This window comes from Nilaparvata lugens, chromosome 3 (assembly GCF_014356525.2).
Source record: "Nilaparvata lugens isolate BPH chromosome 3, ASM1435652v1, whole genome shotgun sequence".
Taxonomy (NCBI): Eukaryota; Metazoa; Arthropoda; class Insecta; order Hemiptera; family Delphacidae; genus Nilaparvata; species Nilaparvata lugens.
Window position 1 is genome coordinate 87,308,081 of NC_052506.1, and position 27,347 is coordinate 87,335,427.

At 33.3% G+C, this 27,347-nt stretch overlaps 1 protein-coding gene across 2 annotated transcripts; it reads left to right on the plus strand.

Annotated features, from left to right (window-relative positions):
* On the plus strand, positions 1-27,347 carry LOC111053002 (UNC93-like protein MFSD11). Of its 2 annotated transcripts, none has more exons than XM_039424929.1 (8): positions 1-477; positions 15,941-16,110; positions 16,967-17,143; positions 19,163-19,419; positions 19,880-20,005; positions 21,844-22,018; positions 24,119-24,254; positions 26,317-27,245. In XM_039424929.1, exons 2-8 carry the CDS (start codon positions 16,022-16,024, stop codon positions 26,506-26,508), a joined length of 1,152 nt encoding a protein of 383 aa, XP_039280863.1. In that variant the 5' UTR covers positions 1-477; positions 15,941-16,021; the 3' UTR covers positions 26,509-27,245. The 2 variants fall into 2 exon arrangements, with proteins under 2 accessions (XP_039280863.1, XP_022195525.1); XM_022339833.2 differs by lacking the exon at positions 1-477 and adding an exon at positions 2,254-2,573 and having other exon boundaries at positions 26,317-27,347.

Consider the following 27,347-nt stretch of genomic DNA (forward strand, 5'->3'; position numbering starts at 1 on the left):
GTAGATTTTCAATATGCAAAGAATATTATGTTGATGTTGAACAACTTAATGTTAAATTTCTCAATGGTTGCAACAAAATATACACATACAATAAAAATCACAAAAGCTCCATGTCAAAGTTCAAAATTTCAATGAATTAAGAAAATTTTAAGCCCATTCAAGTTAAAAGAAATCTTTGGAGTTTGATAAGATGTGAGTTATTGCCATTCCCCTTTCATATAATAAGATAAGAAATCTGAAGATGTATGTTGTACTAGTCGAGATTAGTATGAGAATATTCAAGTACAGTATATTATTCATTTATTATTCAAGTATGAGGTATGTGAGAAAGTAAAAGATAACATTCACTTTCACTTTTACTTTTATGTTTGTGCAATAAAGTACTAGAAGATCTTGATGAAGTCGGTTGAATGAGTACGGTAACTGTAACCAAAGGACTATCTGAAGGACATGGACTTATTCACATAAAACCACTCTGTAAGCAATGTTTTTCTTTTAATTTAACCTTGAAATAGTTAGAAGAGATCCTCCTTTTATATTCTCTCAATTTTTTATTGGAGCACAATATATTAAGATCATGAATTTTTGTGTAAGTGTTAATTCATCCCATGTTTTTTCTAAGTAAACTCCATAATTTGTTTCAAAACAAATGGAAGATTTTTTCAACTACTCATGTACATATGATATTATGTGTATAATTGAATGTATTAATAGACTAAATAAATAATTTATCATTTTCAATTATAGAATCTTTTTTTTCTGTGTGCGCAATGTAATTACACTATGTAAAGTAACTATCACATTTATTATTTGGTACAATAATTGCAATTATCAAAAGTTGAGAATCCAAAAATTGGAAAAAATATTTTCTTGAGCTTACTTGAACAAAGTTGTAATATTTTTTTTGCAGCTTGGATCTATCAGAAAATTAGTTTATGAATTAATTGTTCCACTGTCTACCCTTCAATAAGTTGTCATTTCATTAATCTTTCAACATACATTTTCTCACCAGACTAGATCTGAGAAAGAGACGGGATTAATCTAGGACTAATGTTGACAAGCTATAGAAATACTGTTTTCTTTTACATCCGGTGCTTTCATACATTTTATGTTGAAGTAAAAAATATTAAAATGTATAGGTCTTCTACATAAAGAGCCAGTTGAACAAAAGCGTGTTTAATTATGATTAAAGTCCTGAGAACCAATCAGAGAAGCCATCTACTTATTTTCAAAAATATCTTCTCTGATTGGTTCTTTGGCCTTCAATCATGATAATCTAACAACCTTTTGTACAACCAGGACCAAAGTGTTTTATATGAATTACATTCTAAATACATTCATTTTAAATTAGATTTAAAAATACCCGTTTTATTATTGGATCTGGAACCGGCTGAACAGTATATCCCCCCCACCAAGTATTTCTTCACACTCAGGTCCATCTGTAGATTCAACCATTTTTCACTGCAGGGATTAGATCAATGATAGCCTCTCAACAAATGATGTCTAATAAGATCAATATAATCGTTCCGTATTCCAACAAATGAAATCTAGTAAGTTCAATATAATAGTTCCGTTGTGAAATTTAGAAATTTATTGAGAATACATTGCATGAAAAAAGTACAACTTGAAGAGGTTTACAGCTAAACGCCAAGACAAACCTCATTTACACAAAAATTATGACACAAATGATTTGAAAATAATATTATTAAGAACTTAAAATTAAAAAGCAAAACAAAACTAGATAATGAAAACAAAAAATAGTTGCTTAGAGAAAAAAACTGTTTTAGAAATAAGAACTTGATATTAAAAATTAAGATACACTTGATTAAGAAAACAGAAAGAAGTTGCTTAAAAGAAGATAAGATGGTTATAAAAAAGTTGATTATAAATAAGAACTACATTTTGAAAATTGACAAAAAATCTTAATGAAGAAAACGAAAAATTTGATAAAAAAAGAACGGGTGAAAAATGATAGGAAGAATAACAATAACAATATTTATTTTATTTGCTCAATTAAGCTTTCACTGGAAATTAATGAGTTGCATTTGTTTTGTAGATTTTATTTGTCTGAATGCTTATCTCTCTCTTAGGTACTTTAAATGTGCACCCTATCTTTTTTTCAATCGACGAACAGCCGACATCGATTAGACAACAAAGGCGCCCAAACTTGATCTCCAGTCACCAGTCACGATCTTGAGATTTGAAATGGAACAATATGTGCCAGTTGCCGTGAGCAAGTTGGTCTTTTTATAGCCTAGGCGTGTGGATTAGTGCGATTAGTGCAATGGTGCCACCCTCGCAGCTGACAGCAACCACTCCTTGCTGTTGCAACTACTCCAGCTTCCGCGCCAAGGTCAACATGTAGCCGCTCACTGACCACCACCGTTCATTTCCGAATCTGCTGCCGAAAGTGGCAGTCTGTGCGATTAACTCACCGCAGCGGCCGGCAGTCAAACTCCGGCTCAAAAATGTCGTGTGTTGTGGGAATCGACGACAAACTCTTCAATGTCATCTATTTGGGAATTTGTTTTATGCTGCTGTTTGCTGCTGATTTCACAGTTGCTAATATGCAGGTGAGTTAATTTTTTTTTGCTACAGTTATATAACTAAATAATAACCAAAAAGGAGTGAATTTGATTCAACTTGTATTTCGAAACATTCTGTTCATTGAGAATGGTATCAGATTAACATGCATGTTAATGAAAAAATTCTTATAGGCTACTCCTTTTCTTATAATCTATTTTTCAAACGCTTTTCTTGTTTTTCTATTGTTTCATCTTCTCAGCATGAGTTACTAATTTTTCATTTTTAACATGGATTACTTTAATTTATTATTATCAACTTTGTTATCATACACTAAAGCTGCGTTTACATCAAAGTTATCAACAAAATTTTAATAACTTAATCCTTATGGATTCTATTAGATTGAACATAACTTATCATACACATGATGAACATATGTGTTGGTTAAGTTCTGTTCAATCTAATAGAATCTATACACATATGTTCATCATGTGTTTGATAAGTTATGTTCAATCTAATAGAATCTATAAGGATTTAGTTATTAACATTTTGTTGATACCTTTGGTGTAAACGCAGCTTTAAGATTGTAATTGGATTGAATTGAAGTTTTATTCTCAATAAGCTTAATACAAGAAAATGTAAAATACATGCATATCAAAAACTAATAAACAAGTTGATAATATACAGAACTGCAAAGGAACGAATCACAAACCAAATTTAATGCTAATGCTTATGAATGCGTTGGTTAATCAGTTGAAATGAGCTATTTACGAAAATAAAAAATGTTTTGCATATCTTAATACAGTATTTATCCGCATGCTTGTAATTTTCAACATCTTAAATTAATTAGTAAGTTATTAGCTATTCCTAGCTTATTCTTTATGCCTATAGCCTAAACCCTTATCTCATGATCCATTTTTTGACACCCTTTCTTTTTTCTATTTTTTATCTTCTCATATTTTATTTTGAATATGGATTAATAATTCATTTGTTAATATTAACACTGTTATCAAACAAAAATTATTCCAATGCATAGGGTATTGTACACTACCATATAGTTGTATAGAGTTGAACCTTATTCTTCTACTTCAAACTTTAAACTTTTTCTTGAACTGCGTGAGGATGATGCCCAAATATGTCCATGACTTGAGTGTGGATGTGTGTAACGGGAGAAATGATAAGATGTGGATAAACATACAGTTTTGGGTGGATCCTATAATATAAAATCAAGACAGATGTATATATTAATCAATAATGAGTTTAAGATGTAAATGAACGTACAGTTTTATGTGGATTCTATATTATGTAATCAAGATAGATGTATTGATCAATAAACCAGCATGCACCATCTAGCCCAATCAATTTTTCAATTGCTGAAAAATGCAAATCACAGTAAAAGCTCGACAAACGTTTCGGTCAGATTTGTCGGAAAGTATTGTAGTTGTAAGTTTAGATCGTTAGAGTTGACGATCAAGAGCATATACTGAATTGAGAAACTTTATGTTTATTGGGTCAATTATTCATAATCCCTGTTGAATGAGACACATTTTACTGTTGATGATAGGTAATAAAGGTTCTTACACAAGAAAATGTTCATTCGGTACTCAATGATGTTATAAAATCGTTGTAGCAGCTACAGTGCGCTCGCTTGATACCTTAAAAATAGATAATAATTATATTGAAAAATTATTCTTAATGAAACATTGAGTTCGGTGCTCACTTTCAGCGGAAACTTTAGAGCACATGCTCTCTCAAGTTGAGATTGGAGAGAAATAATAAAAGAGAAATGATCCAACTTCAGATTATTACATTTCAGTGCCGTATTTAATGATAATCTATTTATCACGTTTCGTGCACTCATAATAATAAATTAACTACATTGATTACGGCTCAGCAACTACCGGTAGCTAACTTTTTGAATAGTAGTCTACGAAAGTTTTAATTCAAGTAGGCTAATGTAAAGTATAATATATTTTCAAATAAAAATATTTCTCCATATTTTTATAAAAGGAGAACGCTCTAAGCATACATTTTGAACACAATTAACAAAATACCAGTGACCTCAGAGTGATCTGAATAGCTCATCACAGACCAGTTCTATCAAAACAGATGGGGAAAACACTTCCTCATAGAACAGAAGGGGGTTTCCCACTGTCAAAAATCCAAAAGGATTATAAGTTATTCTAAGACTTTTTCTTAGAATAGAGATCTTCAAATGAAACTATAAAAAACTGGTTAGGTGAGTTTTATAGCTTTTTGGTAAGAGCTTTTTCATGAGTCAACTGAACTAGGCTTCTATTACTATGTTTACTATAGTCTCTGTTTTGATGAATTCCATTAATTCAATTTCGATCTAGTGCTTTTTAAAATCCTTTCTTCTGTGATATCTTTTGAAATAATGGCTTCTCATCTATTGTCGATAAAGCAACTAGAATTACCTCAAGAACTAAAACCCTTATTGACCATATTTTCATCAAACATAGACAAATAAATAGTTTTAAGCATGCTATCTTTGATCTGAACATCACTGACCATTGTCTGCTAGGGCTAAAATTTGATGAAAACCGTAATTATCTTGAAGATAATTCATCGTTATCTGTTACTAAGCAATCAATAACCGATATTGATAAAGTTTGTGAATGTCTTCAATTACTTGATTGGAATGATGTGTATCAGATAGAAGATGTAAATTTAAGTTATGAGAGATTTCATTCTATTCTAACGGACCTAGTTAATAAATGCTCTAAAACTATAATTCTAATAATAGACTTACAAAAGCTAAGATCATAAGTCCGTGGATTACCACAGACCTTTTACGTAAAATAGAAAGGATAAGGAAATTATACAAATTATTAAAAAAAAGACCTTATGATACACCCTAAGAGACAATAAATACTTATTTTGACAATCTAAAAAATGAAATTGATTCTACAAAGAGAAACTTCTATTCAAATTGTATTCGTATTGCTGATGGAGATCCGGCCAGACAGTGGAGAGTAATCAACAGCTAACTGGTGAAAGCCGTAATCAAATTTTTGATAAGGTGGAATTGGAGGACGGTACTATTGAGTGCGACCCCAAAATGTAGCCAACAAAGTTAATCGTTATCTAATCAATGTTGTTCAGCCCGATTGCAATACACCTTCTTCTGTCTGCCTTGGTCTTTGTCATCAGTGTCGTTCCTTTTTCATAGAACCAACTACAGATAATGAAATCTTAAAAGTTATCTCTAATCTTAAAAATAAGAAATCATCCGGCTTTGATAAATTTAATGTTCTACTAATAAAAAGAATTGCCTTATATATTGCACCGTACTGACCCATATTTTTAACTTAAGCTTCAGTAAAGGAGTTTTCCCAGAAATGTTAAAGTGAGTGTCGTAATACCAATTTTCAAAAGGAAAAATTCAATAAAATTAAATAACATCAGACCTATAGCTTGCTTTCCGTTTTCTCAAAAATCTAGAAAAGCTTATGATAAATAGATTAGTAAATTACCTAAATAAAATAATTTTTTCTCCCAAAAGCAGTTCGGCTTCCAAAAAGGAAAATCGACTGAAGATGCCCTTTTAAATTTCTCAAATCTAGTTTACAATAGTTTGAATAATAGCAATAAAACAACCGGTCTCTATATAGATTTCACAAAAGCATTCGATTTAATTAATCATGAAATTCTATTTTAAAGCTTGAGGCGGCGGAGTCAGGGGAGTGGCGCTGCGGTGGTTCCGCAGTTTTCTGAGTAACAGGGAACAGCAGGTGAGGGTTGGCGCTGAGGGCTGCCTCAGTACCCCTTCCCGTCACCGTCGGCGTCCCCCAGGGCTCCGTTTCCTCAGCTATTTTATTCATTATCTTTATTAATGATCTCTTAAATATAAAGTTCAATGGAATGGTTAAGGCCTTTGCAGATGACATTGCTTTTGTACTCCCATAAAAGCAAAGAAGTTATAAAAAATAATATAGTAGCTGATTTGAGTATCCTGAGAGAATGGTGCAGTAAAAATAAAATGATAGTTAACGTATCTAAGACAAAATACATAAATTTCGACTATAGAGCTGTAGACTTTTCCGCCCCAATCCTATATCATTCTCAAGGGTGTACTCGAGAGGACTGCGGCTGCGAAGAAATTGAAAGAGTTGACTCTTTTAAATATTTAGGACTAACATTTGATGAAAAAATGTCTTGGAAAAACACATTCAGATTTTACATGGTGACATTAGAAGATCAATAAGGAAATTCTATATCTCAGAAATTTATGTGATCAAACTCTGATGAAATCATTATATTATGCTTTGATTCATTCTCGGCTCCAGTACGGTTTGATATGTTGGGGTGGAACATTCAAAACTTTCATAAATAGATTGCGAATATCACAACATCATATTAGTAATATTACATAAAAGAAAAAGAGAAAGCTCTTTCCCCTTATATTGCAATTTGAAAATCATGCCTATTCAAAATCTTTATATTTTTAAGGTTCTAAAAATGTTTTATTTAATAAGTGGAAATTGTGGAATTGAAAACCTGTATTACAATATGAGAAGTAATGATAGGATTCTGTACCGTACCCCTAAAGTTAAAAATGTATTTTAGAAATTCTTGTTGTTTATAGGGCCCTATTTATTTAATAATTACCACTTAATATTAAAATATGTGCTTCTTACACTAATATTGTAAAAAACTCATACATTGGCTATTTGAATTGAATGATACATCGACCTTGAGAACTGTATTGAGATAACTTATCTGTTCTATTCTTGGCTAATAGTATAATATATACCGTATAATAGTATATTATATTGTTGGCTATATTATATTATATATTATATTGGGCAAGCTTATTGATTATCCTTATCCAGCTCAATGAATCAAAGAGATCACAGAAGAAACGATTTTAAAAAGCACTAGTTCGAAATTAAATTAATGGAATTCATCAAAACAGAGACTATAGTGAGGTCCACGTTATAATGTCAGTATTTGATTAACTTTGGTTTTGCTATCCTTGTCTATCATTCGACAAAGCCGGTGGTACTATCCTTTTCTAGGTCCACAACGATGCCAATTATGTTTTTGACAGTGTAGAAATATAATTAATGCAGAGAATCGGCATCGCTATTCTCCTATCTTTATCTACTGCCATTGTAACGTGGACCTCACTAGTAAACATAGACTAGTTACATAACTGTGACCTCTGACACAATTGAAATCAAACAAACATTAAGTCAGAGTATAGAAATAAACAGATACCTTTGCGAGGCTAAAATACTTGAAACTGATATTATTTGGACTTCCCAAAATAATATGCCAAACGTATTATTTACTATGGAGTAATAGCCTGTAATTGATAAACTTTCTCTTGAGTAGGTGCGTTGCTTTAATGATTCTTTTCATTTAGTTTCAATGGAATGCTGTACCGTACAGGAAGGATGAAACTACTATAATATAAATAACAATATGCCGGCAAACATACGCATTTCACACGGTTACGGTTTTACTGGTTTTGAGCACAAGGTCGTTGGATGATGCTAGGGAACACTGACCTACAAGCTGACGAGTCTCACGAATTTGCCATTTTCTGGAAGCGTTCAATTAATTGGTCAATGTTTAAGTCAAATTGTAATGTCTAATACTTCAACTCCTGTATGTAGGAGCTTCACATATTAATACATCAAAAATAATTGTTGAACTGGGATTGCTATGTATATCAGAGTTAATAACAATATTCCTGCACGAGAAAATTCTACAAATTATCAAAGAATTTGTTTTTGGTAAGGATGATGCCCACATAAGCTCTAAGCTTGTTCGTGAGTAATAAGACATATAATGATGAGAGATGAGTGGACCTACAGCTTTAGGTGGGTTCCGAACCATCGGGAAGCGATTCAGATAGCTAATCAAAACTTTCTTCCACATAAGGCACTGCAGCATATTTTTGAAGAAATATGCGTAATAAGTGATCATGTGTGGGCATCACCTCAGCAAAACAAGTTCTCTCAGTTGATTTAATGTTGGTATTTTAGGCCAATTAATAATAGCATATGATTCATACGAATGTGAAGCTTATTCATTTTTTTATTGTTCTCAAGTCGATAATATAACTTGGACAGTTCGAATTGGCTCAATTGTATATTTATAACAGACTACATAAATAAAGAGTGATCCAATAAATCTTTCATAGAGAGCTGTTAAATAAACAGATTAAAAACAATTAATAATAGCATATGATTATATCAATGTGAAGCTTATTCAATTTTTTTATTGTTCTCAAGGCGATAATATAACTTGGACAGTTTGAGTAGGCTCAATTGTATATATAACAGACTGCATAAATAAAGAGTGATCCAATAAATCTTTCATTGAGAACTGTTAAATAAACAGATTAGAAATCTGTGAGAAAGAAATCTTAAATGGAACTACTTTTTCATCGCATCAACGAATAGAGTCATATAATTATTGAAGGTTATTGTCACCGCAAAAAGGAAAAGAGATCTATATAAGAGATACTGTATAAGGAAGTTGGAGAAAGGTCAAGACCGTCGTGGCAGGTGATGGTTTTAGTGTAGGTGGCATATATGGCAATTCGAGATACCGTTGGCTACTCAAAGATGTGCTTCAATTACTGAGAGGTAGAATACTTCCAGTTACAAGCTTTATTAACACAATATCGGGGCACCGAGCTTCGCTCGTTATTTTTACTTTCCTTGCCCTATTACCATAGGTAAGGAAAGTATTGCTTTCCGAAAAAAATTAGGGTACCCCAATTTGTAAATTTCTATACGTTTTAAGGTCCCCTGAGTCCAAAAAAGTGGTTTTTGGGTATTGGTCTGTATGTGTGTGTGTGTGTGTGTGTGTGTGTGTGTGTGTGTGTGTGTGTGTATGAGTGTATGTGCGTCTGTGTACACGATATCTCATCTCCCAACTAACGGAATGACTTGAAATTTGGAACTTAAGGTCCTTACACTATAAGGATCCGACACGAACAATTTCGATCAAATGCGATTCAAGATGGCGGCTAAAATGGCAAAAATGTTGTTAAAAACAGGGTTTTTCGAGATTTTCTCGAAAATGGCTCCAACGATTTTGATCAAATTTATACCTAAAATAGTCATTGATAAGCTATATCAACTGCCACAAGTCCCATATCTGTAAAAATTTCAGGAGCTCCGCCCCATCTATGCAAAGTTTGTTTTTAGATTTCCAATTATCAGATCTCAGATATAATTTAAACGAAAAATTTCCAGTGGAAAAGATTGAGCATGGAAATCTCTTCAATTAATGTCCAGGAACATTTTCACCTAAAATTGAAAATAAGCTTGAAATTTGAGAAAATTTAATTATTCAATTGCAAACTGTTGGCAACTGTTGATTCTATTAAATCATTCACTATGAAGAGATAGCAGATCTCGTGTGTATCCAGCGTTATTGAACTGTCACCAGCTGGCTTAGAGATCTTTGACTTGAGATGCGCGTTTACACTAGCGTCAGGTGATCAATTTTCATAACGGCAAGGAAAGTTGTGTGAGTGCGCCACACCAGATTTTTAAACAGAATGATAACAGATTGATAAACAGAACACAATTCTCTAAAATGATCGTGTTTATATTTCACAGCTGGCCATATGTCATCTCATGAATTTCGGGGATGCGATATTTTGATTTTTCACATACCCACTTTTTTACTATCCACAGCTGTTTCAGCCAAGGGTGAATTATCCTTTTAATGTCGTTCAGCGAGTTTTCTCAAGGATGAGACCTAGTGCAATCGAATTTTTATATCATAAACCTACTTTTCCAATGTACTTACTATGTTCCAAAAACCTACTTTTAATATGTTCCAAATTTCGTGAAAATCGTTAGAGCCGTTTTCGAGATCCGTTAAACATAAATAGCCAAATTTCAAATTTCAAATTCAAATAATCTTTATTCCTTCTTTACAACATAGGTACTTTACAAAAATAGCAAGCGAGATACATATAGTACACGGAATTCCCCCACAAAGACCAATCGTCTGCGTGTGGAGGAGAGTTCCATGGACAACACATTTGCAATCACAAAATATAAAAACCAGATATAAAAATAGCCAGATATAAAAATAACCATATATATAAATACAGAAATTGCTCACTTAATATAATAGGATACAGTACTATGATTAAGAACGAACCTAAAACAGTTGTTACCATCTATCATGTATAGCCTATAATACTATATATAATAGCCTATAATATACTTGAATATTTGTTGTTATTAACGCATTTTTTTTCTTTTTCCTCTGCTTTCATCAATTTTCTTTCCACAGTGGCACATGTTTCCCCTTAACCTGTTTCTATGCTCAATTGTATTCTTTTTATAACTTTTTATCTTCATTCTGTATTTATCACTTATACTTAGAATACTTTCAATTACTTATTCTTTCCTCAAATTTTTCTTATGTATTTTTAAATTGCATGTACTGTAACTCTTATTTTTTTAGTAACTCGCTTAATACGATTGCAAATTGTAGTGAAGGCTGTTTTGGGCTTAATGCATGAAGTCTTCTTTGTTCTGTAATAGATAAATAAAAAATAAAATTAAAAAAATAATAAAGTGATAATCCACTACCCTCGGTAAACAAAGCCATAGTGCATGACAGGTGGTTGATGGTAACGTCAGCACAGGTAGGGCTCCTACACCAATAAAAACACTAGCTGATACAGATTACCTGAAATCAACAAATTTTTATTGGTGTGGGAGCCCTACCTGTTCTGACCAGAATGCACTATGGCTTTGTTTACGGAGGTAGTGGATAATCTCACCTACACGGAGAGGTAAAAGCACCCATCTTATCGTAGGCTTTATTTTATCGAGTATGTTATTCAGAGAAGGTTCAGTGAACTTTGTATGAAAAATATTTGGTAAGTCGTTAAGGAATTAGTTTGCAAATGATTCTTATAATATAGTAGCGAATAACGCTTATCAAAGCAGAGCACATTATGACTGAATAGCGATTCTGATTCATACGTTCAAGTCATTTATTTTGCAGACCACCCTGTAGTTCATGATAGCAAACAAGGTCCTGTCTCTTGAGAGAGATAATAGTGAGACCGGCTAAGGTAAATGACATATGAAATGTTCCACCCAATCAGATCAAGTTCATAGAAAGAAATGAAGCCTGTGCTTACCCTGGATCAGACCTACACTCTTATTAAGGTCATTGTCATAAAATGAATGCTGCACTGTAATTTCCTTCTTTTAGAGCCACTGATTGCTTTGATTGTATAGTAGGACACTTCATTAGTACTGTCGTATTGATTTAGCAAGTCATTTGCCATTTAAATTATCTTTGTGGTTTTTGCGAATCAAAAAAAGAAGCAAAACAATATGATGGTATATTCTCGATCTTATTATTTTGACGGTAGCCTTTGCGCCTATTCCATAGAATACTGATGATTCTTATTCAAAGAAAGTAACTTTCTTTGAATAAGACCATAGAGAAACAATAACGTAAGCTATTGTTTCTCTATGATAAGACTTGTCATTTCTGTTTATGGAGAGCTGATCATAATTGCATGTAGCCTTCAGTAGTATCTTAAATATATTATGTTCCAGCTTAAACTAATAGTAGTCATAGTAGAGTGTTAAAAAACATAAAAACAAAAAAAAATAATTTAAAGAAAATTATATTCTTTAGAAGACGAACGAATAATTGAAAGGGAACATTACCAAGAATTTATAACAACACAATGATCTATGAGACTAGACCAAAACACGAACTAAAGTATTCGTTCGGACCCGTTCAGTGGCGTACCGTATCCAGGAAGAAATTTCGGCGGGGGGTCATAAGATTGGCGTAGAAACACCTAAACTGCGGGTTACCGGGGTGTCTGGGGTTCTCGATTCACAATTTCTTTTCATGTTCTCATGATTTTTACTTCAGTGCTCAAACTTAATTTTTTTTCGAAGAGGGGGGGGGGAGATAAAGCCATATTTTTAAATATTGGGAGCATGTGTGTTCCCCTGTTTACGGTGTAAGCTACGCTCTTTGATCATAAATGGGAAATTTTGGGGGTACTCTCCAGAAGATGCTGCTTGTGCCTTGTTTAAGGATATATGAATTAAAATACTATGGGCAGCCACACTTTTCAGCTACACACATGAAACTGAATAAACTATGATCAATTGAAGCAATATAAGCTACATTGAATTTCTTTATCTATTCATTTTAGACATGCACAAGATCAGAACAATGATTGGGAGAGAAACAACAGAATTTATCCAAAAATAGATGGTAAAAAGTAACAAAATTGACTCACTTTTTAAAGTGCTATTCTGTAGTTTTCGGCCATCTTAGTCCCTATATAAGCACTGGACCACTCACTGTGTAGCTCATAATAATTGTCATTGCTCTAGGTTCTTCCATCTCTTATATATTTTTTTCAAATTCAACAATATAAAGAAAATATGACATTAGAAGCTAATTTATTAGTGGCCGATCCGGCCACAAAGGAAATTAGGTCCCAAATCCCATTTCGGGGGGGAATACATCCCCATATCCCCCCTGGATACGCAACTGGACATGTTCAAATCAAATCAAATTTTATTTTCCATTTTCAAGAAAAAATACAATTGAAAAATAACATACTATTATGCAATATTGTAGTATACAAAATAATACACTTAATACAATACAGGAAAAAACCTGGTAAGGCATAAGCCTGAGCGCAGGTAAGTTGCAAATAAACTTATCTAGTGCATCTTAATAATAGGAATATTTTATAATTTGTAATATGATAAAACTCAATGAAGATAATTGAATGGAATGCTCAAAAAGGAGAAATAATCAGATGGAATGACCAAAAAAGAGACACAAGTTGCAATAATGATATTATTTGCGGAGAATATTCAAAATAGAGAAATCCTCAGACAAAAAGTGCAGAGTGTGATCTTCGGGGAGGAGGAGGAAAGAAGGAGACGTGAACCCCACAACATCGAACAGTTGAGAAAGGATAGATCACAAAGAATGAAATTAATATGGGCACGCAGACGAATGGAACATCAGAACATAACATAATAGTGACCTGAGATGATGAATGAATAATGAATTTATTGCCAAATATAAGGAATATTTTTACAAATAAAAATAATCATTAAATTACAATAGTTTTTGGCGTGACTATAAACGTGATACTCTCTTAAACGAGCTATTCGAAGAAGAAAACAAATCTTTGTGTGTTATGAATAGGAACTGGAGGCGTGCCTTTATAGTTTTGCTACTTGAATGGAAATAACCAGCATCTAAACGATAACTTATAAGATTTACATACTTTACATATCAAGCTGAAGGTCACTCACTACTATAGCTGGCTATCCACGATTATTTCAACCTTGAAAAGACAAATGATCGTAATCCAATTTATTATGCTCATTTGGCAGAGTGAATGGATAAATTCCGGCTTATGTATCATTCGATTAGAAAAAGGGAAAAACTTTTTCTAAAGTAAAAATAATATAAATTTATTAAATGATTGGTAGTGAATGATTGTTCATCTAGTAATGAATGCTCATCCAGTAATGATTAGTAATTAATGATAAATTGAATGATTGTTCATCAATTATTATCGGTGCGTTATCAAGGAAAATAAATTTCCATACCGTTATCTCATTTTATAACGATCACAGATTAGTGTTTTAATGGAATTTACTGACACTCAAACCGTTATCTCATTTTATAACGATCACAGATTAGTGTTTTAATCGAATTCACTGAAACATGATAGTTTTCTTTTTTTGTGTCTTACAGAAATAACCATAACGTAAGATATTTATGATGTATTAGAAACTCGACGAATTCACTTACTGCTAAGTGAGCATTGTTTACGCATGCATGTGCTGGTATCTTCTCAGACTGATTGTGCATGCGTTTAGCTGTAAACCTCTTCGAGTTGTACTTTTTTCATGTAATGTATTCTCAATAAATAAATCTAGTAAGAGAGACTCAAACTATTCACTAGCATAGTTTACCGTATGCATAGTGCAATTCTCAAAATACCAGAAATCTTGACCAACTTTTTTCTAATTGTGATTAGGTATCTAAAATAATTTTCCAAGATTTGAAAGTATGAATCAGTATCACCATAATCAGCAGGGTTGCCCACCACCCCAAGTCCAATGATGCACCTCCCCCACAAATTAAAAAATCAGCTCACCCCATAAGTTCACCCCGCATAAAAAAGGGTTCGATATTTTATGTTTGTAAACACTGTACTGCTAACCGTTTTTGGAACCCCCAACATTTGTTTTATTATTTTGTTTCCGAGAACCTCCCCCCCCAGAATTTCAAGAACGCAGTCTGTGTTCAAAAACCCTCCCTGCGAGCACCCTTGTCATCGATATCACAACGATGTATAGGTACTTTGTAGATAGGGTGCGTAGATAAAAACTTAGGCATAAAGGCCATGCTCAAACTGCAAACTGCAAGTCACCGATCGTACCAAATGGAGTGCTCACACTTCATGCGCTTCTCACCATCATCAATTATGAATTTAGACCTCTCTAAAATCAAGAGACCTACATCAAGTTTATTGAGTTCGGTGAACAAAATATTCTGGCTAACACTCCCCTGTTATAAATATGGAATCGAAGAAACGGATACCGTAGGCTAGTTGTTATATTCAGTATAGGTACTAATATTATTTGTTGTTTTATCAGTTCTGGAAGAAAAGACACTTTAAAATTACAACGGTATAGGTTCCTTTTTTCCTTTAGTAAAATTAGACTGTGAAAAAGTACTTGAAACGCTCTACCTGATCCAAATTTTCAAGTACAGTGTAGGCCTAGGCTACGAAAGTCGACTTTGTCTAATTGACTAATGCAATAGTCATTTAGGTATGAATGTGTTGACCAATGCAGAAAACAACAATTAATCTTCGGTATACAAAATTTACCTTTTAGAATATCACAGCACATGGAATACCATTTAAAATGCATTCTTATCAGTAATATCTCTGGCTGGAGTAATACAGCAAGGTCTATCACATAAAGAAAAATATAAATTATTTTTTCTAGCAAAAATAAATTCATTATAAAGTAGTCTTCCTAAGTATTCAAGAAACACTTGACAGTTTCTTAGTCTTTTTATTTAATATCATTATAAAATCACCGTAGGCTATATAATACTGCCAAGTCCCGCAGGTAGACAAGAACACTTGATCAATCATCAATTATTATTCATTCACGAACTCATACCATTTCCCACACACAAGCAAGAGGCTTATGCAAGTTTAGCATCAGCCACAATAAAAATAATTTCTTACTCACCTTAAAATCGTATCTTCATTAGTGATCATAAAAGCACTCTAATACTTATTACTTTTACTCATTTTTTCTTGGTGGAATAATCAATAAGTAATGTTTAATGGAACTTGATATGACTAATTTTTCAGAAAACCTTAATATCGAGTATAACTGATGAAAGACCGGATTTCGTGGTTGAAGGATACACGGTGCTTGGAGTACTGTACTCCATGTTCACAGTCACATTATGGATGGCCCCTTCAATAGTTGCAGTTATTGGCATCAGAAGTTCATTTCTTTTCGCCTCAATCGGTTATACGTGAGTACCATATTAGGATTACAACCTCAATTAATAATATTGATTATGACGATGAAGAATACTGAATTTATGTCCTATTTTTGTAATCGTTCATCAACAAATTACTAATTTGTCAACTAATTTATTCATCTATTCTATTATATTGGAACAACCTCGGAGCAGTCTGTATGATAATTTCATTTGTTACAATAATATTGGAAATTTTAATTTCGAATTTTTAAAATGATAAAGAAAATCTAGTCGTTGGTTATCCATCTTGTTTTCTCTATCATTATTACTATCGTATTTCACTTGTTTTTTCACTTTAAAGTTTTATGAAATACGATAGTAATAAGAAAATATAGGTTTATAATTGCAGTACCTTATTTTTTGAAATCAACTTACCACACCATTACAATATGTCTATGAAAAGTGCTTTCTATCAATCAATTTCTTGTTGAAATATTGATACAGTATATATGGTATTATGAAAGCCATTCTGTTCATTTATTTGAAATTTATTTTTAAAACTTGAAAAACATCTAAATTATTTGTTTTAATTTGCGTTTTTAATCTGTTATTTCTTATTAAAAACTTATCAAAAAATAAGGTTCTATGTTGTTATTATTTTACAAATAAGAAGTTAAGTACGGTAGCCCTAAATTTATACATTTTAAGAATTCTGTTCAGATTAACTGTACAATTATAATGGATAATATAACACAATAATAAATAGGTAGTAGGCCTATTCTAATATCCGTGTATTTATCATAAAACGTGGAGTTTCCACAAAGTTCAATATTCGTTCTCAATTCTTACTTCAAATTTATTGGAAATCATATAATTTGGTGAGCTCACTCTGTTTGTTTTGCTACAGACTATACATAATTGCATTCAACGTAGAAGAAGCATGGGCGATCTATGGAGGAGCAATGCTCTGTGGATTTGGAGCAGGAATACTGTGGACAGCAGAAGGCAAATATCTCGTTCAAAACTCCGACCAAAGATTGATGGCAAGGAATGTTGGAATATTTTGGGTGTTTTTCGCCTTATCGTAAGTTTTTGAGGTACATCATCTCTTAACGTTCCAAGCTCAAAATAAATTTGATTAGTCTGAAATAAGATTGATTGATTAGATTTAGCCTGATTAGTGTTGAAATTAGAAATGTTATGAAGTGATTTATTCGACTTGACATTATTCAAATCTGTCTACGCAAATTGAAATTAATATTGAAATTAGAATCGAAGTGGGGGTTCCTTCACAAAGTGCTGTAGCCTACTATTGGTATAGTAACTTTCTTATTGCAAAGGAATCATATCTTAATTTCAATCCATTAAATTTTTCATTCACCTTCCAAGAATGCTTTCTTGGAATCAGATTATGAAACTCCTCCACAAAGTGATGTACTATTGATAGTAACTTTCTTATTGCAAAGGAATCTTAATTTTAATCCATTCAATTTTTCATCCACCTTCCAAGAATGATTTCTTGAAATCAGATATATGAATCTTGTGAATATGAAGAATAAAAATAGAATATTAATGATTCTATCCTCCACTTTCTCAGGAATAAATTATTTCCTATAACGAAAAACTGCACTTTCCAGACGTTTACCATTCTCTATATGGCTGTTGAAGCTGGAGTGATGAACTAGTGAATTACATGAGCGTTCATGACAAAATGGTTTAGATGAGTTGGTTCTACATATATTATACATACATATTTACATATATTGTATATTTGAATTCACTTTATATTTGAATTCGACCTTAAATCTCTACTTGATCTCTTGAATGTTGAATCTTCATTAAATTTGAAGCCAATCCTAGAGTACAGAGTACTAATACCATTTAGTTTAAAATTCATAAACTTTAAATTAATAAACTTTAAAATTCAAGTTTAATACTATTTGTAGTACCATTACTCTTTGGCTCAACGCACACTACTTACTTACTTACTACTTGGCGCTAGAGCTCATTCAAGGCCTTGACCTCCTTCAAAAAGCCTCTCCATTCGTCTCTATCGGCAGCCTTACGTCTCCATCCCCTGACACCCAGCTTCCTAATGTCGTCCTCCACATCCTCCAGCCAACGCTTTCTCGGACGTCCTCTCAGCCTTCTCCCACCTGGGTTGTTCCTGAAGACCTTTTTTACAGTTCAACTCACACTACCTCGACTCAAATCGTACGACTCCAGTCTCTCGACCTTACGACTTTCTTGCTCACTGTCACTACTTCAGTTCCATACTACACACCATTTCTAACCTCACATTATTAAAAATATAAGATCCAATTCGGCACTACTGCGCATGTTACAAATTTTTTTAATTCATTTTAATTCATTCATTCATTTATTCGTGGATACAATTATAAATTATATATAATTTTATAATGATTATTATGAATATATTGTCTTGTCTTTTCTAAAATGATAAAACATAACCTCACTTTCATCAAAAATCCACGGTACTATCACCACTATGCAACACTATGCGACCAGCATCCAGCATGTCGAGTCGACGCTCGACTCAGTCACACAGTCGTAAGGTTGCGGAGACTCGAGTCCACTGGTACTGAGTGTCACCATTTGTAAACACATGCTGCATTGAGAAGAGACTAGAGTCGCAATCTCTTCTCGACTTGAGCCGCGTAATTGTGAGTTGAGCCTTTATCAACAGCATTCTAGAATGTTTCATTTGCTTTCCAACTCAATCATGACTTAAGAGGATCAATTTTCAGTTGAACAATTTTCACTAACAGTCATATCAGGTTGTATCAAAAAATTCTATTGAAACAATAATATAATAGTTTTTTGTAAATTAATAAAACAATAAACTTGAAGTACTCTTTATTATTACAACGACTAGTTTCGACCATAACACTTGAAGTACTCTTTATTATTACAACGACTAGTTTCGACCATAACTTTTCATTTTCAAGTTGAAAGGGTACTTCAAGTTTCAATATTGTTTTATTAATTTGTAAAAGTAGCCCCAAGTGAAGTGTTTTTCATTTTTTGTATTATACGAATAAATAAATAAATAACCTTAGGCCTATTACTTGTTGGTTTTCAGAACATTCTACGGAAATATCTACGCATATTTCGAGCTAGATGGAAAAGTATACATTGACAGAGCAACACGCCATCTTTTGATCTACGTTTTGACAGGCATATCAAGCGTATCCATATTGATGTTCATGCTGTTGAGACCAGTGAAAAAAGAACAGGAAATAGCAGAGTCAGAAGGGCCTATCACAGCGCTGAAGAAGACATGGGCTGTTTTCACCACAAAGGATATGCTGATTCTCTGTATAATGTTCCTATATGTTGGTGAGACTCGATAATCAATTATTTACTATATTGGTGATTTTTTGAAAAAATGTACATTTTTTAGATCATATAATACAATAATACTCAATCTGTAATTGCCTGTTTCTTCTTAACTAAATATTATATTGCATATATTTTCTTCACTTCATGTTCATCCAATAATTATTGAATAAGTGTAAATTAGTTATTTTATTTTAGTATACCACATTTCTCCATCAAACTCTGAATATTGAAAAACAAGCAATAGATTCTAATATTACCAGGCATCAGATGAATAATAATTTAACGCATTATTCATAAAGAGAAGCATGATGTGCATAATAATTGAACATATACTGAGAAGTAGTAGTTTGCCAAGAGGAAAAATACACTAAACTCGCTCGAGCACAAGTTTAAAATTATTGAATTATACAGTGCAAAGTTGAATTCATTATATTTACTTGATCGCTTTCGTTTTCAGGTATGCAACAAGCCTTCGTAACTGGAATCTACAGCCCGTGTATTGGATTCACATTAAAATTCGGCACAGTATCCAAACAACTGGTTCCTCTCTCTGGTCTTTGCAGCGGCGTGGGGAGCTTGATAGGTCAGAAATTATAATAGATAATTCTTCTTTTATAGGTAGTTTATTAAATTCTATGACAACTTTGTAAAGTGTGAATGTGAAAGAAAGAATTAAAATAAAGAATATTTTCAAAGGAGCCAATAAGACTATGAGTTTAGCATCCAAGCAGTTGAGCATTGGATGGTGAAAGATTGCTAGAATTCTCGATACATGATTCACTTTCGATTTGAACTGCAGTGGTTGACTTCGGGCCATATACAGAGTGATTCTTAATTATGGTAAAATAATTTAATACGTGATAGTAGAGGTAAAAATAAGGAAAAAGTTTTTATAAACATATATCCATAAACGCTTTATTAGCGAGCTATACAGAGTGAAAGATTTCGCTACAACCTATCAGTTATTTTTTAAATTAGTTACTAAATTACTCATAATTTAGTTCTCTCCTCATAACACAGCAAATTTTTGTGGTGCAATGTACTACATAAGAATAGGTACATTTCATTTGAATTTAGTTTACACAGCTTACATAATTCTTTTCAGAATTAAATTCTTTACAATTTTTATTGCGAAAAATTATTTGTTTACTGGTCATTAAAGAAAGTTATTGGGCATCAAACGTCTGTGTTTATCTACTTAGATTTTTTGCATATTTCAACTTTTTTCTCAAAAACTACTCACACTACAGCTTCCAGACTAGTTTTATTCAATTTTTCAGATATTTTTCCATATGAATCCAGCATAAGTTTTTCAAAAACTAGTCCCCAAACAATTCAGCATCGGTGTATTTCACCAGTGGAACTGAGTTCCGGGCGAAATCTTTCACTCAGTATAGCTCGCTAATATGAAGCGTTTATGGATATATGTTAATAAGTACTTTTTTCGTATTTTTACCTGTACTTACACGTATTAATTTTTTTTACCATAATCAAGAATCACTCTGCACATGCTAACACTACGTTTTACGCTGAACCACGTTTAATAGATATGGTTGCATTCATCATAATGTGTTTCATACGGGGTTTAAACGAACAGCTGACATTTCCCAGTGTAAACCGAGTATCTGCATACGGGCCTTAGATGATCAACGTCAGTGCAAACCTTGAGAAATTCATGGATCACTTATTTTAAGAAGTCTTTAAAATATTGGACTACTAGCCGTCAGGCTCGCTTCGCTCGCCATATTCGTATAGCCAAAAATGATCGTCCAAAAATGAGATCAGCGGGCTAGCTACGCTCGCCTGCATTTTTTCATTTGAGCATGCTTCATTCCATCAGAAAGTCAAAGTACTGAGAAAAACGTTGGAAAAACGCTGATTTTGGGCGTATCTTTGTCATTATTTCAAATTCCTTCTAACACAACATCATTACACCCCAGCTGAGCTTCTGTAGTAAATAATTTGAACATTTTCTGTTCATTTGTTCTCGATAAAGCTGAGAAAGCGAAAAAAACACTGGAAAAACGCTAATTTTGGGCGTATCTTTGACGTTATTGCAAATTCCTTCTAACACAACATTATTACACCCTAGCTGAGCTTCTGTACTAAATTTAAACAATTTCTGTTCATTTGTTCTCGATAAAGTTGAGAAAATGCTAAAAAAAACGCAGATTTTGGGCGTATATTTGGATTTTTTTCCAAATCCGTTTTTAGTGCGCCTCTAAAGGGCCAACTGAACATACCTACCAAATTTGAACGTTTTTGGTCCGGTAGATTTTTAGTTCTGCGAGTGAGTGAGTGAGTGAGTCAGTCAGTCAGAGAGTGCCATTTCGCTTTTATATATTTAGATTATAGATCAATGTTTAGCTCATCTGTATATTTTCAATCACATTCTGATTATTTTTCTCACGTTTTTTATAGGAGGATCAACTCAAATCCTGATGAGCGACCGAATTAGCCAGTACAGAGCAGGACGCAGCGTGGCAGCTCTGGTTGGTTTCGCATCTCAGCTGCTAGCATACTCTCTAATTTTATTGAATTTGCCCAATTCATCAGTGTTCGGAAACACAAATGAGTTGGCCATCATTGAGAGCAGGTACAGTAGTCACTAACAACCTCCGTACTATAAATTTGAAACTGGATGCATGATATCCGAAAGTAGAATTTGGAATTGGGTGCATGACATCCAAAAGTACTCCTGTCATCAAGTGAACAGAATCGTTTATTTTCCTCTGTTGCATATCAATAGGCCTACTTTTCCACTATTAAAATCAAACTTGAATTTTAAAAACATTTATGAAGTGAAAATGTTCTTACTTTGGTAGTGACGATTGTTTCGACCTGTTGTCGGTCATCATCAGGTCTGATTATGGGTTGAAACGATCGCTTATTTTTATTAATAATCGACTGCATGACGGTGTTTAAACCTTAGACCAGTTATAGAATAGACACGGTTCATTGTATATTCATACTGAAAGTCGATGAAGCCAACATCTACTGCCAAATCCACCCATCTTGACGTCACGCATCGTAAGTGTTTGTGGTGTTTAACTTACATTGTTGCATGCATTACATGCAATGCATTGTTGTTAGCTTGGTTGTGACGTCAAGATGGGTGGATTTGGCAGTAGATGTTGGCTTCAGAGGCTAGACTTCCCAGCGTGTCTATTCTATAACTGGTCTAAGGTTTAAACACAAAATAGTGTATTAATATTAGAGGTTTCAGTCCTCTAAGTGAACTGTAAACCGCAGTAGAGCTTAGAAGTGTTGAGAGAGCTCAATATCCTTTGAAAATTTTAGGCTCTTTTAAAAAAGTGTACCGAATAGGTGCTTCAGTTTGAGCAAGAGAGAAAGTTTCAATGAAAAATGTAAACCATACAGATGTAAAATGCCATAGGCCTACAGTAAAATGTAATAGGTAGTAGCTACCATATTATGTATTCTAAACAGAATAATTTATGAATTGAACGAGATTCCGAAATTAATCATTTATTTAAAATTGATCAATCTTATTCCATTAGCATTTGTTTTAATTCAATCATGCACTTGTTCCTGCATCATCAAATTTCGTGTTTGAAGATGTACGGTCTTGAGCAAAGCAAGAGAATTGCCTACAATATTGATGTTAGTTGATAGCACAGATACTAGAATAGGCTACATGTATTCTAGTATCCGTGGTTGATAGTACAATATTGAAAGCAAAGCTAGATGCCTATATTTCCAAAGTTGATCGTAAGATAATACCAAGAAATTGAAAAGAAAAATAATTTCAAAATATAAAGGTAATTTGATAATTTCCAGCAGAGCCCTCTCGACTATACGAAAAGCGGGAACTAAGTCACAAAGCATTCTCTTCTATCACCATCAAATTGATGGGAAAACGAACAGAATCTGTTTCATAGAACGACATGGATATTATTTGGAAATTGTGAACTAAGCATTCCTAGTTCTAGCAATTTGATACAGTGATCATGTTAACTATAGAGTGATATTGGAGGTGAAGTTGATATAAATGACCTACTAACAGGCAACCCGTGCTCCGCCCGCAAGGGTCCATTTTGAAACTTGACTGAGTGGAATGTTGAAGAGTTTGAAGTAGTCATAGAACCATCCTCAGTTAATTAAGGAATTATATGAAAAGTTAAAGTTTATTTCAGTCCAGTAGTTTAGATGTGATGATATGTCAAACTTAATTTTCCTATCCCGTACGTGTATAAGCCAGTTCTTTCCTTTATTTTTGTATGAATGTGTTCGATCTTCAACTTTGTACTAACATAATAAAGTGACGTAACTCAAATCTTGTTCAGCAACCTTGCTCAACTTGATGCCAACCTGACAAAATTGGACTGGCTATTAATTTAGTTACCAATTTTAACAATCTGTTTCGAAGAGGTAGTCTCTCTAGATTATAGTTCTATATTAACATATGGTATGTATTCATGTCCCATGAATTAAATTTCAACATCAATTCTGAAATATCTAGAAGGAAAATTGAAATTCGGGCTCCGAGGGGCACGAGATTGATATTTTTAGAATCTATGTGCGAAATTTGAAGATCTGAATCACTCCCGTTTTTCCGGTATGCAATCCACAAGTTGACATGTTTTGATGCGAACACCACCTTACTCTCTCTTATTATATAGATATATACTCTCGAAAATTGAAAATAAATGGAGTGTTTTTATTCGATCGGCAGTACTTACATTGCATTGGCGTGCAGTGTCCTTCTGGGGTTGGGAGACAGCTGCTACAACACTCAGATCTACTCGTTGATGGCTGAGATGTTTCCCCACGACAGTGCGCAGTCATGTGCTCTCTACACATTCACCAAGGTATCACATCACTGCAATATATGCAACTACAAAATATCAATTATAATTTGATTTAAATTGTAGTACCCTCATAGAAAACAAATAGTAACCTTGAAATATTTCCAAATTGAACACTTTTAGACTATGGTCCATACAAAATTAGTTTTGACTTGGAAGGATATGCGGAGCAGAGAAATGGAGGAAGATCGGCCAATAACAGTGATGAATAGAGTCATAGAAAGAAGCGCAGTTGCCAATTTGTCGATTAGACTCAGTCGACTCAGTGCTTTCAGAGAGGAAAAATCGTATGCGCATCATGAGCAGTTGATACTGCTGGGGCTTTACCCACTACGCTGGGGGCTTTACAGCACGGCAACATCGCCGCAGCTGTATCCCTACTTTTCTCTGCTCTAAATATCCCTCCAAGTCAAAACTAATTTTGTATGGACTATAGATACCATACTATTATTTAAGGGTAATAGCAATTTTCTATAATTCAAGTAGCCCAAATTAAATACTTTATTTTAGTAGTATATAATATTTATTACTCTATATTGTGGTAATATTCTATATGAGGACTTGAATTCTTCTAATTGAGTAGATTGAAGTGTTTTTGTTCAAATATTGAACCATTAATAGGCCTATAATAGAAAAGTGTCACATCAATATTGTATAATAATTTATATTTTTATTACTTGAAAATATACACTAAATTTATCCAGCTTGAGCAACCAGAAGTTTTTTTTTAAGAAAATATTCTTGTATCATGCAATACCCAATAATTTCATCATCCAATCACCCATAATCCATGCATTTATATGACTTTTACGGAGTAAGTCCTAATTTATTTGGAGTAAATGAGTCCTCTTATTCATTTATTGATACCGTAAATTAACAAATTATAATCCTACATTAACAAATTATATTTTTCGTTTTATTAATTAACAAATCATAACTACTGTGTACATCTATAACGTCTTAAACATCTTCTATAACATCTATAAATCTTTATTTTCGAATAGGCGGAATCACACGCATCTGAATTTATTTCAAGATCTTAGTGTCGAACCTTCGGACTGGAAGAATTATTTGCGTATGGATGAAGATACCTACAACCATTTACTTCGTTTGGTAACACCGATGATTACAAAGAAAGATACAGTCATGAGACAGTGCATTACTCCCCATGAGAGGTTGGCTGCAACTCTACGTTTCTTGGGATGAACTATGAAGAGCATCACAGCGATATCACCGATGAGCCTCTCATCGAGTTGAGCTTCTTAGTAACTACATCTTTTGTAGCTGTGGGATCAACAGTTTTAAAAAAATCAAGGATCATCTCCAGAGCAGCGTTCCCTTTTACCTTGTCATGGTAACCAGGGTCTGTTATTTTCCACAAACAGGTATGATCCCTGTACATCTCGATCACAGAGATTACAAAATCCCGGTTCGAACTCATGACAACACAACAACACAAGAACAAAACAACAATCAAAACAAGAGCAAAACAGCAATCTATCCTTCCAAGTGAACGGTCTGACACGCACTGAGACGGGACAACCCACAGGTTTCCACATTCACGGTCGTTCCGTCGTTCCAGCATGCCATCGAGATTCCCCATTCACGAGGAGTTGGAGTGACGTAGGTTTGGCGTGGCGCGATGGATTTTCAACCGGTTGGAATTCCATCGAGCCTCGTCGCTCCACCAAAATACGAGCGCGATTCACCATTCACGTCGTTCCAATGGCACGCTACCGTGCCATTTGGCTTGTTGGAACGCTCGTCAGTGGCCAGCTTAATATTAATTCATCAAGGTTCCATTCAACATTGAAATGACGACTTGCACACTTATAATTTATTATAATAAATATAGGTAGCATATTTAATCACTGACTGCTGGAGTATGCTTTCGAATCTCATGGAATTAATAGATTGTCAATCTATATTATTTTAAAGCTGCATATTAATTAATAACTACTGGAAGCTGCAGTATAATTTCAATTCGAGCAATATAAGCTATAACTGTATTAACATTTTTTTTCGTTATGTTGGAATAATTTATTGAATGTGTTTGGGCTTTCAGGGAATTCTTGTGGCAGCAAGTTTCTATTGCTCAAACAGCCTGGGTCTGTACACCCAGCTGGCCATTCTAGCCCCCAGTGCAGCAGCAGCTGCCGTTGTCTACTGCTATGTCGACAGGATAACTGTGCAGAGGACAAGACCTCAACTCAAAATACCTATTAGTCCCAGTGAGGAGTTGGTTGGTCCAGCGTAGTTTCCATTTTTGCGTTGCAATCAAACTTGTACAAATTTTGTATTTTCTACTATTGTTATTTTGCGGTTAGATTCATTAGCGTTAGAACATTCCAAGGATGAAACAATGATGTAGTTTCTAGTTTTTCATTAACTTCGTGCACATTCAATATATTTTTTTCTACAAATACCGTAATAGTTATAATAGTCCACATCTAGAGTTATAATACTCTTTCTACGAGTTTTACAAGTAATCTAAGAATGTATATCAATAAATATATATATAACGGAAAAAACTTTAAAGTTTTATAATATAAATTTAAACAGGATACACAAGTCACGGATAGATTAAAAACACTTGAAAACTTACATTTTAACGAAAATCTATCCCTTTGGGGGAAGTCACTGTGACTTCCTGTTTGATTGACAAAGGGGGCCCAGCTCCCGAAAATTTTCGTTTAAAAATAAATATATATAGGTAGGTATTTGATTTCTGAAGATAATGAAATAAGCTATTATATAGCTCACATTTCCATAACCTATTTTGATTACAGTATAACCTCAGAACTGGGCACACTGCTGATAATGTTAAACAAAAATTCTGTGATAGAGAAAAAACAAGCTTTAAAATTGTTGAAACTGAAACTTCTGTTACCGATACCTATAAGGCGTTTTATTACAGTATTTTTCCTATAAATATTTTGAAAACTGGAAAACTAACATGACTCTGTATATGCTATTAAACCTATTTCAAAATGAGTTAGGTTTTAACTAATTCATATTATACAATTACACTGTATCATAATAGGCAATATATTTTTATACAAAAATCTCTATTAAAAGAAGAGTTTTCATTTTCAA

Excerpts from the sequence above, each read along its gene's own strand:
- LOC111053002 (XM_022339833.2), top strand. The coding sequence starts at position 2,469 with ATGTCGTGTGTTGTGGGAATCGACGACAAACTCTTCAATGTCATCTAT. Across the intron at positions 20,006-21,843 it reads CGGCGTGGGGAGCTTGATAG|GAGGATCAACTCAAATCCTG; the intron begins GTCAGAAATTAT and ends CGTTTTTTATAG. Across the intron at positions 24,255-26,316 it reads CTCTCTACACATTCACCAAG|GGAATTCTTGTGGCAGCAAG; the intron begins GTATCACATCAC and ends TTGGGCTTTCAG.